We start from the raw sequence: 20,033 nt of genomic DNA, 5'->3' as shown, positions 1-20,033 counted from the left end.
TTCAGCAGATCATTTAATTCTTCTTCACTTTCACTCAGAATAGCAATGTCATCAGCGAATCGTATCATTGATATCCTTTCACCTTGTATTTTAATTCCACTCCTGAACCTTTCTTTTATTTCCATCATTGCTTCCTCGATGTACAGATTGAAGAATAGGGGCGAAAGGCTACAGCCTTGTCTTACACCCTTCTTAATACGAGCACTTCGTTCTTGATCGTCCACTCTTATTATTCCCTCTTGGTTGTTGTACATATTGTATATGACCCGTCTCTCCCTATAGCTTACCCCTACTTTTTTCAGAATCTCGAACAGCTTGCACCATTTTATATTGTCGAACGCTTTTTCCAGGTCGACAAATCTTATGAAAGTGTCTTGGTTTTTCTTTAGCCTTGCTTCCATTATTAGCCGTAACGTCAGAATTGCCTCTCTCGTCCCTTTACTTTTCCTAAAGCCAAACTGATCGTCACCTAGCACATTCTCAATTTTCTTTTCCATTCTTCTGTATATTATTCTTGTAAGCAGCTTCGAAGCATGAGCTGTTAAGCTGATTGTGCGATAATTCTCGCACTTGTCAGCTCTTGCCGTCTTCGGAATTGTGTGGATGATGGTTTTCCGAAAGTCCGATGGTATATCGCCAGACTAATATATTCTACACACCAACGTGAATAGTCGTTTTGTTGCCACTTCTCCCAATGATTTTAGAAATTCTGATGGAATGTTATCTATCCCTTCTGCCTTATTTGACCGTAAGTCCTCCAAAGCTCTTTTAAATTCCGATTCTAATACTGGATCCCCTATCTCTTCTAAATCGACTCCTGTTTCTTCTTCTATCACATCAGACAAATCTTCACCCTCGTAGAGGCTTTCAATGTATTCTTTCCACCTATCTGCCCTCTCCTCTGCATTTAACAGTGGAATTCCCGTTGCACTCTTAATGTTACCACCGTTGCTCTTAATGTCACCAAATGTTGTTTTGACTTTCCTGTATGCTGAGTCTGTCCTTCCGACAATCATATCTTTTTCGGTGTCTTCACATTTTTCCTGCTGCCATTTCGTCTTAGCTTCCCTGCACTTCCTATTTATTTCATTCCTCAGCGACTTGTATTTCTGTATTCCTGATTTTCCCAGAACATGTTTATACTTCCTCCTTTCATCAATCAACTGAAGTATTTCTTCTGTTACCCATGGTTTCTTCGCAGCTACCTTCTTTGTACCTATGTTTTCCTTCCCAACTTCTGTGATGGCCCTTTTTAGAGATGTCCATTCCTCTTCAACTGTACTGTCTACTGCGCTATTCCTTATTGCTGTATCTATAGCGTTAGAGAACTTCAAACGTATCTCGTCATTCCTTAGTACTTCCGTATCCCACTTCCTTGCGTATTGATCCTTCAGCCTACTCTTCATCACTACTATATTGTGATCTGAGTCTATATCTGCTCCTGGGTACGCCTTACAATCCAGTATCTGATTTCGGAATCTCTGTCTGACCATGATGTAATCTAATTGAAATCTTCCCGTATCTCCCGGCCTGATGTACACAAGTACAATTCAATGTTTCCAGCTGCTGAATTATGACACAATTTTTTTTAGAATGGAACTAAATGATGGAACTTGACCGAATAGTAGCAGCATAACAGAGCAGTAAAGCAGTGCACAGCCACGAGGAGAGAAAATGGTCCTACATTGTAGAGTGGGTATTCCGTTTTGACTGTATAATGAGAATGTATGTTATTTTTCATTTATTCTTGATGGAGTTCCGACACTGAACTGTAAGTACGTCGTGTTAATGTATGTAAGTGGGTGCGTTTTAAGATTTAACACACATCTTCATGTTACGCTTCATGTTTGTAGCTTAATGTTTTGTTGGACAAGGCAGACAAAAAATAATATTGAAGCCCCACAAACGTCTCTCCTACTGTAACAGATTTAAGCAGGCACGTAAGTCAGTTACAGTTTGTGTGTATATCTGTGCACTTGAGGTCATTAATGTATTTTCTGCAGTTGTAACTAACAGATAAGTTATCCTGAACCAATTCAGAGAGTCACAATGAACACCACAGTCTAAAAAGTGGATATGGTTTTAGTTATAGAGAAGTGGTGCGGTTGTATGCTGGAAGGTTTCCCTATTGTGTCAAGCCGTTTGACATGTCTATGTAAACATTATTTAAAAAATCAGTAAGTTTTAAGTGCCAAGAACATGTTACGCCAACAGCATTTCATGAAAGAAATGCAACTAAATTTTAGCAATGGGAAGACAGACACACATGAGGATGTAGCTTGAATGTGCGTGTCGATTCATACAAAGAAGTGTTCTGTGAATACTTTATTCTAACACATGTCATCCTTTCCACATTTAGCTCCATCAACACTTTCATGGCAGATATTTTCAAAATCAGTTATAGTTCTCTGAACAGTAATTATGTATAGTTGATGTTCCCGATACATACTGAGTCTTGCCTTTTACCTATGATAATGGTGTAGGCTGAATCAATGAATTGAAATTTGTACTAGGGCGGGAATTCAAACGTGGGTCTCCTGGTTACTAGACAGATGCCCTATCCGTTTCAATGGACAGCGGATCTGCTTAGTAAGTAGGAGACCGTGGTTCGAATCCAAGTGCTGGTACAAATTTTAATTCAATTGCTTCAGCCTGTATCATTATCGTAGATAAAATAATCTGAATAGTGTCTACGAAAATTTCAAAGTGATGCAGCGTTTCAGTACACTAATTTGTCTATGGATGAAAAATCTTTCAGAAATGGTGGGAAAATCTATCTTCTCAACAGTCATTACGAGTCACTTGAAAACCTACGCTCGCTGAAAGAAGTGCACAAACAACGTCCCTGAGCTGTCAACGTGTGGTGCAGATTTTTCAAGAACCGTATCACTGGCCCCTGTTTTACTGTTGTGGCCCTGAATACCTACAGGTATCTACAGTGCCTAGCAAATATGCTGTCGCAGTTGGAGGACATTGGTTTGGACATATGGCGGAAGTGTCGCCCATTACGCACTGATAATTACAGACTAGGGCAGCATTTGGTGTTCGCAGAGTCGGTCGTTCGGGAAACACAAACTGGCCTGCACGCCTATCAGACTTAACATATCTCGAACGTTAAACAGTGAGGTCTACAAGGAAACTCTGACGACCGCCGGACATGCAACGCCACAGACAAATGTCTGTGTTGTGACGAGTACTAGTGCAGTTCGACGTGCTGTGTTACCTGTCTGGAATCGATTTCTAACATGAATCATTGCTCAAAGTCAACGTTCTTAGCACGACAGTTGTAACAATAAACACAAGAACTGTACCTGAGTCCCGTGTATGTTTATATTTAGTGCACTAGAGACGAAGTTTATTGGACCTCATGTCGTGACGGCAGGACAATGGTTCAAATGGCTCTGAGCACTATGGGACTTAACATCTGAGGTCATCAGTCCCCTAGACCTTAGAACTACTTAAACCTAACTAACCTAAGGACAGCACGCACATCCATGCCCGAGGCAGGATTCGAACCTGCGACCGCTCGGTCACATCGGCCGGCGGCAGGACAATGGCTTGTGGCGCTGTTGTCGTGTTAGTGTTGCTATAAGTTCCATGCGTCTTATGTCGTTAAAGTATCCTTCTAAGGCTCTTTCCAATGCTACAAAAAAGACCATAGTTGTATTAAAAGGTTTGCCATACTCGTCAGCTACAAACGTTAATAATTACTTAAATAAAAATGAGCTAATACGCTCCGTTTTTAAAACTGAATAAAAAGTACAAAATAATTTCTCCTAGTCCAATACGGACTGCTGACCTCATATGGATGGTTCTGAAAATTTTTGATTGTGAATTCTTATCATCTACGGAAACAGTCTTGTAGGTAAAAGGAAAAAAATGGGTGCGCATGCAAGTGATAATAGTAATCAGGTGAAATATTCATGCATCAGTTATCTACTGCATGTGCCCCACGTTCTTCGTTATAAATCTTAGAAGTATCTTCACAGCTATTAAAAATCCTCAATCATAAATTTTTAGAACTACCTGCATAAGGTTAGCAATCTATAGTGGGTTAGGAGAAATTATTTCTAGCCGCGCGCGCGCGCGCGCGCGCGTGTGTGTGTGTGTGTGTGTGTGTGTGTGTGTGTGTGTGTGAAATTGTTGAATCAATTTCAAACATTTTTGATGACATTACAACAGAGACACGTGGTAAATCTCAGCTTTATTTCACGTTTTCTTCACGTGAGGGAAGCAGCATATTGCCCCCCCCCCCCCCCCCACCACCACCACCACACACACACACACACACACACACACACATATATATATATATATATATATATATATATATATATATATATATATATATAAGATTAGCTTTAACGTATAACAGCCGCCTTGTTTCTACATCTTTGTCCATACTCTGCAAGCCGGCGTGTAATGGAGGGAACTTTGGGGATTATATATTTGAGTAATATATATAACGTCGCGAAAAGACTGTGAAGGTAAAAATTAGGAAATCTGAGCCCACGCAGACTTACCAAAAATCCTCCTTCCCACGAATCATTGAGGAGGAGGAGGAGGAGGAGGAGGAGGGGAGAAGAAGAAAGTGATACGCGAAGTACCCTCTGCCACACACAAGATACAAAATTAGTTAGTCTTGTATTGTCATCCAGTTCTGAACTGTTTTTAAAATTTCAGATCTCTAGCTCATCAGGAAGTTAATTTAAAATAAATTGCAAAATTTGTACCGAACAGACCGACAGCCAAAAAAGCAACCTAATAAAAATGGGGTAAAATATTTTTTCGTTGGTGAGAAATTGTTACATCGTCTGCTGTAATTCAGCGGTAACCGCTCGTAGATACAGTTACTCATACTGGATATATTCGTTTATTTGGTACCCTGCGTTAGCTGCCTCACTTTGTGTAGTCGCAACTAGTCACGTAATGATATATTTTACGTTACATTTGCTATGTACGTTCCATAATTTTACTGCACTCCCTTACCAACTTAAGATAAACGCGGTAAGAACCAGATGAGCTAGAAAAATGTCGAAGCGGTGCGGTAGATTCATATATATTTTACAAAGTGTGTAATTAGTTGTGACACAATGACCTTACATTAATAAATAAATAAACCGAAATTCGCCACTTATCTAGAAACTTTTTTCATGTGGCTGACAAATAGCTGTGAAATGTTTCATTCTGAATGCTTAGAAAGGGAGATATTAGCTTTAACGTATAACAACAGCCTTGTTTCTACATCTACGTCCATACTCTGCAAGCCGGCATGTAATGGAGGGAACTTGGAGTACCTTTGTCACTAACCCCTCCGCCTCTCCTCTTCCAGTCCACAAAGGTTCACGGAAAAAACTGCTGCTGGTGAGCCATGTGTGGACACTCTGATTTTATCCTGATGTTCTCTTCGCGATACATACGCAGCATGAAGCAATATATCGGTTGACTCTTCTATGAACATAAGCTCTCGCAAGTTTAAGAGTAAAGAAACGTGCTGATCTTCTTTGGATCTTCTGGATTTATCAATCCTATTCGGTGCGGATCCCAGTCGGTGGAGCACTGTTGAAGTATTGGTCATGCGAGGGTTCTGTAAGCCACCGCCTTTGTTGATAGACTACATTTCCTGAGGATTCTTCCAATGAATCCGGCTGACGTCTGCGTCACCTGTGATTGGTTATGTGGTCGTCCCATTTTAGATGGCTCTGTAAGCATGCTCCTAGATATTTCATGGTTGTGACTGCTTCCAGTAATTGTTAGGCAATTGTGTAATCACACTCCTACTTGGTGGTCATAATTAAAGTGCAATTACTCACGGAGGTTCAAAATGGCTCTGAGCACCATGGGACATAACATCTGAGGTCATCAGTCGCCTAGAACTTAGAACTACTTAAATCTAACTAACCTAAGGGCATCACACACATCCATGCCCGAGGCAGGATTCAAACCTGCGGCCGTAGCGGTCGCTCGGATCCAAACTGAAGCGCCTAGAACCGCTCGGTCACACCGGCCGGCCTCACGGAGGTCCAGTGTGGGCTGTAGTTATCGCATGGTAACGAAACTTCGTACGTATCCTAATGTTTAATTCGTAAGTTATTTGCGCTGGGAAGAATTAGTTACAGCTTTGCCCTCCAGGAGCAAATTTGGCGCTGTACATCTCGCCGACGTCTCCAGTGCTCATACTGAACAAACTGTGCAAGGAGCAGTTAATAATGAGATCAATATTATCCCGTTCTCACTTGTTTGACCTTTACTGCCTACCTGCCTACGGTCATTAAATATGGAAACGTTTGTGTGTCTTACTTGCATTTACAGCGCCAGATTTGCACCTGTTGGCCAAAAATGGGACTAATTTTTTCCAAAGCAAATTGGTTCCGCGTTAGAATACATACCAAGCTTCGCTGTCTTACGATAATTACAGCCCAGAATGGGCCTCTGTGAGTAACTGCAGTTCAGTTATAACCATCCAGTACAGTAATAGGTCTTTTTGTCTATGTATTCCCAATGGTTTACAGGATCAACTACATTCCTTGCACCAAGCGTCGATCCTCTGCACCTCTTGACGATACTTACCAAAGCCTACACTATAGACGTTTCGGAAGCTAACGAGCCGTATCGCTGAGAGCAGGGCGTGTGTCCACAGTGGGTGAACGGCGAGCTGGCGATGGCGCACGAGATCGGCCACCTGCCGTTCCAGGCGTCGGTGACGGGGCTGCTCAAGTTCGGCGCCAGCAACCGGCTGACCGTTGCCGTGGACAACACGCTGCTGCAGACCAGCGTGCCGCAGGGCTCCCTCCACCACGTCGACACGTGAGTACCAGGCCAGTCCGCGGCGCCGCGACGCTCCCTCTCGCGGGAAGCTCGCGACGGGCTCAGCTTGCTGAACGACCTTCGAGGCATCATGGAATGATCCTTATGGCACAGCAGTGACCGCGAAAGACTCGCATTCCTATTCCAATCGTCGTAAGCATTTTGTTTAAACTTGTCAGGGTTCAAATGGCTCTGAGCATGTAAGTAGGCTGTTTAGATTTTTATGTTGGTAACACCACGTAGCGCTCTATATGAAAATCACTGACTGCTGTGTGAAGTCTGTGGCTGGTTTGCATTGTTGGAATTTGCTATTGTAGTGTTGGGCAGTTGGCTGTTAACAGCGCGTAGCGTTGCGCAGTTCGAGGTGAGCCGCCAGCAGTAGTGGATGTTGGGATAGAGATGGCGGAGTTTTGAGAGCGGATGATCTGGACGTGTGTCCATCAGAGAGAGTAAATTTGTAAGACTGGATGTCATGAGCTGATATATATATATATATATATATATATATATATTATGACTTTTGAACACTATTAAGGTAAATACATTGTTTGTTCTCTATCAAAATCTTTCAAATGGTTCAAATTGCTGTGAGCACTATGGAACTTAACTGCTGTGGTCATCAGTCCCCTAGAACTTAGAACTACTTAAAGCTAATTAACCTAAGGACATCACTTACATCCATGCCCGAGGCAGGACTCGAACCTGTGACCGTAGCGGTCGCGCGGTTCCGGACTGTAGCTCCTAGAACCGCTCGGCCACTCGGGCCGGCCCGAAATCTTTCATTTGCTAACTATGCCTATCAGTAGTTAGTGCCTTCAGTAGTTAGAATCTTTTATTTAGATGGCAGTATTGGCGCTCGCTGTATTGCAGTAGTTCGTAACGAAGATTTTTGTGAGGTAAGTGATTCATGAAAGGTATAGGTTATTGTTAGTCAGGGCCATTCTTTTGTGGAGATTATTGAAAGTCAGATTGCGTGGCGCTAAAAATATTGTGTGTCAGTTTAAGCACAGTCATTTATAATTTTTCTAAGGGGACGTTTCAAACACTATGGGACTTAACTTCTGAGGCCATCAGTCCCCTAGAACTTAGAACCACTTAAACCTCACTAACCTAAGGACAACACACACACACACCCATGTCCGAGGCAGGATTCGAACCTGCGACCGTAGCGGTCGCACGGTTCCATGCTGAAGCTTCCAGAACCGCTCGGCCACCCCGGCCGGCACTTGTCAGGGAACGGTAACTGCATGGAGGAGGAAAAACCACGTGATAGTAAGGTCAGAGCAGGGTAGGACACTTCAGATACAGTTAAATTTTACAGGTTACTCAGAGGCTGGAAATGGGCTATTGTGTATCTACGGCCATAGAACGACGGCAGGAAAAGCACTGCAGTAAGGTAGTCGCCATGTGCTGTGCCATACTGTTATCAAGGAAGCGGAAGGCCCCATGTTTTAAATTTTACTAATGCACAGATTGCATGAATGAACTTTAAATCCAACAAGTCCAAAAAAATCAGTTAGTGTGAACTAAGAAAATGCCACAAATTAAATACTGAACTATTTTTCTTAAAATATTGTTTTTATTTTTTCTGTATAGTGAACGCTGGAAATTCATTCCTCTGATGTCGCTAGGAAGCTGACATTATCGAAGCAATGTCTGGCTCATCCCCTCGAAAAATCCTGACACGCGGAGACAAGAGCACTGGACCATAATTCCCACAGCATAACTCGGTAGCAGCTTAGCCGGCCAAAACCGCACTAATATCCACAACAGAGCACGTTCGCTTGCCGAGCAAATTTCTGCACATTCATCGCTGGTTATTTTCTGTCTTTTTATGGTTGTGGCTCCACAAAGGGGCATTTCCATATAAGTTTTTTGAAAATTTTGCTCGATTCGATGATGTCCCCTATCCTGGCCTGACTTTATTATAACGCTGTTTTCTTCTTGTAGAACAGATCCGGCCTATAGCAAGCTGTCAATTAACAGCGGCTTGCCATAGATGCAAATAAATTTAAACAATGCTCGTGAGTAGGAGAACCGTTACTTTCAAATATCACATCTGACATTCAGGGCTGAACTCTAACACATGAATAGGTACCTACGTGTAACATTAAAAATTTATACGAAGTGGACGAAAACGTGAAGTCAGTCAAAGGGATGGTGAATTAAGAGGGTGCGTCTTCTTGCAAGCACAGGAACAGAGCTTAAAATTCCATTACGATCACTTGAGTGAGGCACCCTCTTAATTCACCATCCCTTTGACTGACATTTATGTATAATCAACAGTTGCTTTGCCCTTTACTTTCCTCAGCTTAGTTAGTTTACAAAAGACGAATTATACTCGAGAATCTAACATACCAGTGTTTTAAGAGAGATTCTTTTTCGTACATATCTTTGACATCCTTTGCATTTTCTCAAAAACCGAAATTTATAACTTTCTTTCAGCACTACTAGTCAAATTGTAAGTTTGGGAAGCAGGAGAGAAGTACTGTTAGAACTGGTACCTTGAGAACGGGTCGTCCGCCGTGCCTGGATAGCTCAGCCGGTAAGAACATCGCCTAAGAAAGGTAAGGTTTTCTGTTAGTCCCGGCCCAACACACAATTGGAATTTCTTGGGAAGTTTAGACACCAATATAACTTGGCCGCTTTATTAAACGACACTTCTGAACGCTGTTTTCACCACAAGACCTCTGATAGGTGAACAACCATTCATCAGTTAGCTATACAACATACACGCTCTCCACACACTCATGCGTGGCGTAAAAGAATATGTTCAGTTGCAACAATAAAACCAGCCCCAAATCCTGAAACGTGCTACAAACGTAGAATAACACAATTCACTCTTTTACGAAATAAAATACTTTTCGTTCATAGACAGAACTTACTTCCTTCTTTACGCCCCTCGAAAACAACGGTACGTATCACTACATTCACCACAGCCGAAACGGAATTGATTGAACAGTCATTTGCCCTGACCAACCTCTAATACTATGCTATAGTTAAACATGCCACCGTCATTGAATTATTGCTCTACTGGTTTCTTTGCCTGAATCCTTTTGTAGCTTCCTACGATTTTTCATGGTTGCTATTCTTTCTGCTATATTTACTGTAATTATTCTTGCTATCATTCGACTCCCACGCCAATTCAGTAACTCTCCATTCGATGGTCTAGGTCCAGAACACAGATGGTGGAAGTAGTTTTCACCACCAGTATTTGGTGACACGGGAAGGAGAGGCAGATAAGCTAAATCATCCTGACAGCGACACCCTACAATACGGTTAAATCTGAAACATCTCCGCAGTTCGTCAGTATACCATGTTTCACTGCTGAAGTACATCAATCGGTCGGATTCAAACATAAAGTTGGGCTGTCGATTGACGCTGTTCAGTGACAGAAGACTGTGTACCAGCACCGCTTTCATGCTCTCCATTCCTATATTTTCTGTAATCATCCGTGGCAACGCAAACACACAACTATATTCCACCAGCACTCACTATACGCTCACTTTCTCGACATATTACGCTCCAGAGAGACGTCAGTGGTTTTACCTAGATATTCTAGTGTATCTATCAAAATAGATCGCAGCGTTCAGATTTTATCTAACACAAAAAGCAGAGGATACAAAGACGAATAACATGTAGTGAATACGGTAATGAAACGTCACCGAAAACAATGTGAGGATCACAATCAACGTCAAGAATGGAAGTACTCTTGGGAGAAGAGAGAGGGAAGATGTTTTTTTATAATATTTAAGATAACTCTGTAACAAGGGTTGTGCTGCCGGCCGCTGTGGCCGAGCGGTTCTAGGCGCTTCAGTCTGGAACCTCGCTACCGCTACGGTTGCAGGTTCGAATCCTGCCTCGGGCATGGATGTGTGTGATGTCCTTAGGTTAGTTATGTTTAAGTAGTTCTAAGTTCTAGGGGACTGATGACCTCAGATGATAAGCCCCATAATGCTCAGAGCCATTTGAACCATTTTTTGAGAGGTTGTGGTAGAGCGGCGGAAATAGACTAGCGACAAGCAGATGTGGGTTCAAGCATGAAAGCACAACCCAAGCGTGTAACAACATTTCAAATGAGTAACGATACACATTATTTAAATTAGGTAAATCACTGATTATGAGCTCGCTACGTTACTGACCAGCTCCTGAAATGAGAAACTAAAAATAAAGAAATCCCAATGATTGGAAAAATCTAGATAGGCTCCAAGCTCTACTCGATTCCTAGGAAAGTCTCTGTTATAATGTTCTGCCGATTGCAACATGAAGTGTACAGACATCTGGTGGATAATAAGCAGCATTGCGTAACGATGCTCATACAGTGTAGTACTTAATGCTGGCTAGGAAGAAAATATTCAATACAATCCATCGAGAATCGTTGTCACAAATGTCAGATGTTTTCCCAAAACATTTTATCAATTTCAGCAGTCTGCATCTCAACCGAAGATATTCCATAGCGCCTCAGTGCAGTAGCACCTGTTCCGCTAACAGGTCCTACAATGACGCTTTCTGGCACCCCCTTCCATTTTCATTCGGTATGGCCTTCTTAGTATGTAATTGCACATCATATGGGAGAGAAATCTAAGCACATCGAGATTTTGCGGAGGACTTTATTCTACTTTGTGAGTGGAAGTAATTCTTGAAAGTAATAAATGACAACTCGAATATCAAAGTTCGGCTTTAGTGTTAACTTGAAAATACGTGTCTCATGTTAACTGGACATACCCTCGATAATACCATGCCAGGTCACAAATGGAAGTCGAACAAGATGCCGTCTGCGATATTTCAATCCAAGCACCTACTTCCGTTTCATTCAATAACAAACGAGCTCTTAAGCACTATTGCCATTACCACAACGATGAACAGTTGTGAAACTGCAAACATTTGACTTTCTAGCAATACTGTCTCAGGATGATCATTGACTTTTCATACCAATACCATGTAACAAACTGAGGTACTGTGTAAATATACCTCCAAATATTCCTATGAAAAAGTGATTGCTCTACGGACAGAGATGCCTCATGACTTCCTGCTCATACATGATCATAAGTACAAGGTGTTGTGTGGTGGACATCAGTTAAAAAGGTACAGAGCAAAAGACCTGATGCCAAAATCTTGGAGATGACCTCAAAGATGATCCTCAGAATGGCAATATCTCCAGTGCTGAAGATGATACGAAAAGATACGTCGATTTATAGCCCAGTTTGTTGTTGAGACAAGTGGTGCTGGTTATGGTAGCGATAACAGATATACGTGGAAATCATTTACTGTCCACTCTGCTCTTCCTAGGACCAAATGGTGCACGTCGGCAATGCCCCGCAGAAAATACAGATCTGTTGTCTTGCACGGCTACGTGAGGGGCAGGTACGACTGCGAAAGAGTCGACATTGGGGAGAAGGGGATGGTGGTGGCAATGAGCGGGTGTAACAATACAGATAATAGAAATTGAAATCGAACGTTATGTTAGACGCCACGGTACAGACTCCACAAGTGCGTTTCATGTGCCATCTCCGTTATAATTAAGACATCGAGATCCTATCACGTAATCACCTGAAGAGCACACTCTAATCAGCCAGAATATCAAGACGACCTATCAACAGGCGGTATGTCCACCTTTGGCACAGATAACAACGGTAACACGTCGTGAGATGGAAGTAGTGAGGCGCTGGTGGGTCGTTGGAGGAAGTTGGCACCACGTCTGCTCTCGCAAATCACACAATTCCCGTAAATATCGGGAAGGGCGGCCATGAGCTCTGACGCCACGTTCATTCACATCCCAGATGCGTTCAATCGCATTCAGATCTGACGAGCTGTTGGGGCCAGCACATCGATAGGTACTCGCCACTGTATACCTCGAACCTCTCCATTACACTCCTGGCCTTGTGACATGGCGCATTACCTTGCTGGAAAATGCCACTTGGTCGGGAAACACGAGCGTCATGAAGAAGAGTACGTGATCGGCAACCAATGTACGATACTCCTTGGCCGTCATGGTGCCTTGCACGAGCTCCACTAGACCGGTGGATGCCCACGTGAACGTTCTCCAGAGCATAAAGAAGCCGCCATCAGCTTGCTTCCGCCCAGCAGTACAGGTGTCAAGGAGCTGTTCCCGGGGAAGACGACGGATTTTTGCACTCCCATAGGCATGAGGAGGAAGGTACCGGGATCCATCAAATGCAACGCTCTACCGCTGCACCGACGTCCAGTGCCGATGGTCACGTGCCCATTTCAGTCGTAGTTGCCGATGTTGTGGTGCTAACATGGCACATGCATGGGTCCTCGGCTGCGGAGGCCCGTCTTTAGGAGTATTCGGTGCGCTGTGTGTTCAGTCACACTTGTACTCTGCCCTGCATTAAAGTCTGATGTTAGTTCCGCCACAGTTCGCCGCCTGTCCTATTCTACCAGTTAGACCAGCCTATGACGTCTGACACCTATGAGGGGTGGCCGCCTAACCCGACGAGTTCTGGACGTGGCTTCACCTTGGCTTCACCACATGTTGAAGGCACTGGCCACAGCACCATCGAACAACAGAGAAGTCGTGCATTTTCCGAAATACTCGTGCCGAGCCTCCGGGCCATCACAATCTGCCTTCGGTCAGCCTCGGATAGACCGAGTGCCTTCCCCATTCTACACACGGACAACACGCTCACTGATGCTACATGCACCGTGCGTGTGTCTGACTAGCAGTCATTCCTCACCAGGTGACGCTGCTATCGCCTGGACGGGTTTATATCGATAGCAGATCGGTGGTCATAATGTTCTGGCTGATCGAAGCACATGTGCGTGCGAACAGCTTAAAATTGTCAAAGAATTTTGTAAGAACCTGTAATTTAATTTCAGATTTTTTAAGGATATGCAGCATAGCGTTGTCCTTTCTTACATGTTAGTTTCATAAATCTTACGTCTGACACTCAGTGAGTTTTCACGTGCTCTTCCTTTGCGTGTTGCAGCGCAAACGGCACGCGGGAGTATCAGTCGTACTCGTTCGACTTCTTCAACTACGCGGGCATCCATCGGCCCGTCCTGCTCTACACGACGCCCTCAGTCTTCATAGACGATCTCAACGTCGCCACTGACTACTCGCTCGACGGGACCGGTAAGTACGCAACGTACACCAGCAGCTGTGTTGAAATATGCACAGGAAACTCAACTGTAAATGCATTCTCGACTACAGACCACCATTTTACGTTGTCGTTAATGGTACTGAAGCACATATAATATAGAAAATCAAACATTGCTAACTAATGACGCAAATGTACAGAGAAATCGTTTGTTGATCTGTGCAAGGAGAAAGTCCAATTGGACTGCCGAAAACACTTGTTGCAATTGTCATGAATTGATTTCTGTGTTGTGCTTTGTTAAAATATTGGAATAAACTGAATTTTTATGTTGGTTTCATCTCAAATGATGCTCACGGTAAGCTTCGGATCTTCGTGGTGTCCCTAACACGACTGAAGCGAATGCTTACATGGTTCTACGTTCCCATCCTTGTCTTATCGAAGTTAATTCTCAATCTCTGTTGACATCATCATCGACGGGAACAGTAGAAAACAATGGACGTGTGTCGTTCACCTTATCCTCTCACTGCAGACAATTGTGTGTTAGACGGGTATTAATAAAATACTCTCTCCTATGTGTACAGTCCCTTATCTGAAACCTGTCCTTCATCTGTGGGACACACACCTGTTCATGCAGCTTGACAGTGTCCGACGATATTAATCTGCCCAGAAATTTGATTTAAGTTCACATTCCGTTGCAGAGCGAAAATTTCATTCTGTAAACATCGCCCCAGGGTATGGCTAAGCTATGTCTCCGCAATATTCTTTCTTCCATGGGTGCTAGTCTTGCAAGTTTCGCAGGAGAGCTTCTGTAGAGTCTGAAAGGTAGGAGACGAGGTGCAGGCGAAAATTAAGGTGTGAGGACAAATCGTGAGTCCTACTTGGGCAGTTCAGTGGTAGAGCACTTGCCCGCGAAAGGGAAGTTTTAATCTGACAGCATGCTTCAGTAGAAGTACATTCTGCAATATTCGATGTTATTTGCATGTATCAGAGCACCGTGTCAGGAATGAGTTTCTTCGATTTTGTGACTTCACCGATTAAAAAACGGAAGATGAAATTACTGCGTGTGAAACGAGCAGCAAAGACCCCTATATGCTTGTTTGTCACGAATATTAAGCTGCGACCGAATCCTTAACAACGCTTTCGTAAAATCGGTTGTCAAAATAAAGACCGAACCGCACAGCGAGCAAGGAACGTTATTTGATCGATTTCCCATTTCAGATAAACGCCAGCGAACACCATTGTAGCGTACTCATTTTAGATGCTCGTACTCCTGCCAAGGCGAAGGTAACTGCACCCTCTACATCTCCCGCTGAATCGTACGACTGCGCCACCATGAAATCAAAGTTGAGCGGTGCGGTGCCCATCACGGCACGATAATAAAAATGTGTCTTGAAGTTGAGGACTGCGCTTCGTAACATGCCAAAAATGATAGACGGCGTTGTTATTCTCGCAAGGCAAAATTTAACACAATCCTGAAAGGAGAGTATAATTCCTGAAGAGGTGTCAGAAGGTTTATAGAATAAGATGAATCGTTGTCACGTTCGCTGTGTCGCCGTCAGAGCGACAGGGCTACCTTTGTTTTAACTCGTAAACCACCCTCCTCCAGTTGCTTAAATAATACCAGTTGTTTAAATAATCGAACTCCCGTGTATAAAACAGCTCCAATCGTCTGATTAAGTTGCAAATGCGTTAATGTGTTAAATATTTCGTTAAGCATGTAAGTGAGATAAAGTTCAGAAAAAGTTTGGGATCATGTATTAAGGCTTATTGGAAGTCGTTAAGTGCTGTCAATACCAAGCACTGGATGCATATAGTGCGGGTAATTTGCGCGCTCTGAGTTCAACTGGCTCAAAGCACAAACACAGTTTCTAACCATAATGCTCGCGTTACCATGTTAAACCTTGAACATAAGATTATAGCTGTTAATGAGTAGATTATGCAGAATTTTAAATTTGGTCAGTTGTTACACGAAAATTGAAAATAACATTTCTGTTGCCGTTGGAAACAGTCACATAAGCAACGTGCAACAGGGTCTGCGCCTCATTAATGGGGCTAGCAGTTAAGTAATATAAGTTAGTGTACTTAAGTCAAATACTGCGTAAAACATTTTGGTGTCCAAATCGGTTTCGCAGTACCATTTATTTTTAATAATCCATGGAATGGTTAATGGCATAAGGCTGCTTCAAAGTATGACTCGCGTCCGCACATGTGCGAAGCTCCTGTTGGTAGAGTCCACTGATCGGAATCTCGCGCTTACGGCCATGACTCTTTCCAAGAGCATGGGCTAATGAAATGACTGTTAAAATGAAACAAGTTTAAGCAATGAAGTATTTTGAGCATTTGATTGCAATTCACTCCACTGTTGAAGGCAAAGCTTAATAACAAAGCACTGTGCATAATAGGATCCAAAACAAGTAAATACAGGTTGGTGTATAAGTTCATAGCGGCTTTCCAGGAGTTTATTAAACACAACAGATACACATACCATTGTCAATCTTCATAAATAATATATTCTCCTTTACTGTTTACAACAGTCTGCCAGCACTGGTGTAACTTGCATATTCCGCGACTGTAGACATCACGAAGTTTTCAGCCGAAGAACTAGTCCAGCCATGTTCGGAGCGCATTTTCCTCCGGAGAGGAAATGCCTTGAAGGTTGTTCGATAGAGAGCGGAGAAGCTGAAAATCTGAGGACGTAAGACCAGATGAATCAGATGGCTGCGGTATGACTTCCCAACCCAACTCCTACTTAGTGTTTTTTGTCAGTCTAGCAGAATACGGACGGGCGTTATCGTGCGGTTGCATCACTTCACCCAGTGTTCTTTGTCGTTGTCCTTGGACAACGTTTGCAAGACGTCTCAGTTGTTGACAAGAAATGTCAGCAGTGATGGTTACACCTTGGGGAACCGATTCGTAGTACACCATACAGTCCCTGATCCACCAGATACATAATATTATCTTTTATGGATGGGGGAGTTCCTGCTTTGTTTGGGTTCAATCATTCCCTTGTTTTCGTTATGTTAGCTTAAAGAAACCATTTCTAGTCACCGCTAACGATAAGGGATAGGAATGGTTAGTGTTGTTCACGAGCCAATTGATGACGAGCAAGTAGAAATGCAGATATGCCCACCCTCTGATTTTTGTGCTTTTGACCTAGAGCTTGAGGTACCCATACATATGATATTTTAACCTTCCCTATTGAATGAAAATGTCGGACAATGGTAGGATGATAACAGTTCATCACATTTGCCAGTTTTCGAATACACTATAGTGGATAAATGTGGATTAATGCGTTTAAACATTTTCAGCAAACCCCGAAGGTCTTCCTGAACGTGGATAGTCAATAATGTCAAAACGATCCTCATTAAAACGAAGAAACCATTATCTTACAGTGCTCTGTCTAATGTAATTAACTCCATAGAAGGCGAAAATGTTTCTGGCTGTATCCTCTGCTCTCAACCGTCTATTGAACGCAAACAGAAGAATGTCGGAAATGTTCCGATTTCTCCGCTTGGTACTCCATTTTCTAGTGTCCACAGCTCCACGCACTGCCTCCAAATGACAATATGTAAGCTCAAACATTAACTGTAGACCCCCAAAAAAAGAGACAATCTATAAATAAATGCATAGCAGCTGGAATACCAACATGCAAAACAAAACCGCTACAAACTTACGCACCAACCCAATAGACAGACTCCGGAAAGGAGATGTTGTTGTTGTTGTTGTTGTTGTTGTTGTTGTTGCCCAATTCTATTCGATACCACCTCATTATTTATGTGATCTACCCATCTAATCTTCAGCATTCTTCTGTAGCTCCACATTTCGAAACCTTCTATTCTCTTCTTGTCCAAACTATTTATCGTCAATGTTTCACTTCCATGCATGGCTACACTCCATACAAATACTTTCAGAAACGATTTCCTGACACTTAAATTCATACTCGATGTTAACAAATTTCTCTTCTTCAGAAACGCTTTCCTTGCCATTGCCAGTCTACATTTTATATACTCTCTACTTCGACCACCATCAGTTATTTTGCTCCCCAAATAGCAAAACTCCTTTACTACTTTAAGTGTCATTTCCTAATCTAATTCCCTCAGCGTCACCCGACTTAATTCGACTACATTCCATCATCCTCGTTTTGCTTTTGTTGATGTTCATCTTATATAATCATTCAAAAAGAGAAACAAAATCAAACATCTGTTCCCCACAACAATGGAGTTAACGGATTATGTGGTCATCTCTAAATCTAATACATACTTGACATGATGCAAGAGCTCTATTATGACTCCATTCCATCTCGGAGAACGGGTTGTACGAGGATTTGGAAAAGCGTTTGGCGAAAGCTGGCAGGCTACAGTTCACACAATACATCTCAGACGATCTGTATGCCTTAGAGAACGCGTTGACCAAGTCTGTGCGTCGTCGAACTGCGAGCAACAGAGCCATCCAGGAAACCCGTGATGGTAGACACTCTCTCCCTCTCCCTCCCCCTCCCCCTCCCCCTCCCCCTCCCTACCCCTTCCCCTTCCCCCCCCCCACCCCCCACACACATAGACACGTCCCCGAAGGACGACTCGAACCTCCGGCGGGAGGAGGAGCCGGGCAGTCCATGACATGGCACATCTAACCGCGCGGCCACCCCGCACGGTTTGTGGAGTAAGTTTTCCCGGAATAGCACCAAGTTCTGTATTTCCCTGTCTCAATTTCTCTTCCACAGAATTTTTCAAATGATTACTAAACTGATCTAGCACAAGAAGAGAACTCTTCCTCAATGAAGCACCTTTCCTTCTCTCCCACACTCCGTTAATCCATAATGTCATACCAGTCTCTTCCATGCAACCTTTGTCATGTACGTGTAAACTGTCACCTGGAGGTACTTCAGAAGGTTTTGGTATTGTCTTACTCTTGAAAATGATTATTGGATTAAGTTTAGTACCGCCAGCACAACGTGAAAGGACAAAAGCGTAGAGCTTTTTTTTCATATCCACTTGTTTTTATAGTTACAGTTTTAGCACCTTCTGTGGCAACAGTTTTGTTACTCGGCACCTCATATGTCTGAGGAGTTTCGTTCTTAATCGCTATTTGACTTCGTTCCGCACTAGTTTTCTTTTGATATTGAGTAATAAATCGATGGAAAGATATTTTCTCTTCATACTCTTGTGGCATTTTCTGAGGTATTTTGGTTTTGGTTCGCATGCTAAGTCCATGACGCGTCATAAACCAGTAGCACGACCAACTCCACCCTTAAAGCCAGTTACGTTCATTGTAGCGCTAGCATATGACCGTGTATTTGAATCATTCTTGTATTAAATCCAATGCCATTTTGACGATGTCCTTGAATCCATTTCAGTACATCATCTTCTAGTTTTGGTCATTGTATATTCAGTCCTCTCTTTGCACATTTAGTCTTCTTAACTTTTTCCGTTCTTCTTTCCCAGCTTGCCCATCTGGAATGGTTTTTTTTCTATTGGTAGAAGGCTGAAATGCCACTCAGTTTCTCTGTTTCCATGTTCTTCTGTATGTGCTGATATTCTCAATTTACAGCCCGCATCTAATGGATTCCTTTTATTTTTTTCCTTTACGAAACCAGATACCAAAAAAAAAATTGTACTGTTACCGATAACACAAACCACTCGCAGTTCAAGTTCACTGTCGCCGTAGACTGCAATAACGCGCCGGCCGATGTGGCCGAGCGGTTCTAGGCATTTCAGTCGGGAAACGCGCGATCTCTACGGTCGCAGGTTCGAATCCTGCTTTGGGCATGGATGTGTGTGATGTCCTTAGGTTGGTTAGGTTTAAGCAGTTCTAAGTTCTAGGCGACTGATGACCTCAGATGTTAAGTCCCATAGTGCTCAGAGCCATTTGAACCATTTTGCAATAACGCATCATAGGTTGGTCACTGTTCTGGACTGTGGTGGCGGGGCCTGAAGGAAACAATGTTAGAGAGCTTGTGAATCCCCGCAACTCATGTTCGTCGCATCGGTGCATTGCTGCTGCCAGTTGAATCAATGTTGCCAGATACAGACAGATTTCGCGCGGCATCCAATTTATGACCATTTTAAGATTGGCTGGAATTTTAAATCAAACACTGGATATTTTATGTTAATTTCGAGTATAAGACACACCAGAATTTTGGAGGCAATTTTTCGAAGAAAAAAGTGC

At 42.9% G+C, this 20,033-nt stretch overlaps 1 protein-coding gene across 1 annotated transcript in view; it reads left to right on the top strand.

The window, feature by feature from the left end:
• LOC124547172 (beta-glucuronidase-like) overlaps positions 1–20,033 on the top strand; it is a 94,126-nt gene that overhangs the window by 17,238 nt on the left and 56,855 nt on the right. Inside the window, exons 3-4 of the mRNA XM_047125090.1 lie at positions 6,641–6,807; positions 13,758–13,903. Of these exons, the coding sequence (XP_046981046.1) occupies positions 6,641–6,807; positions 13,758–13,903 (313 nt within the window). The remainder of the gene's footprint in view (positions 1–6,640; positions 6,808–13,757; positions 13,904–20,033) is intronic.

The sequence above is a fragment of the Schistocerca americana genome, chromosome 1, assembly GCF_021461395.2.
Source record: "Schistocerca americana isolate TAMUIC-IGC-003095 chromosome 1, iqSchAmer2.1, whole genome shotgun sequence".
NCBI lineage: Eukaryota > Metazoa > Arthropoda > Insecta > Orthoptera > Acrididae > Schistocerca > Schistocerca americana.
The sequence above is the reverse complement of the archived record's forward strand: the minus strand, read 5'-3'. Positions and strand labels throughout refer to the sequence as shown.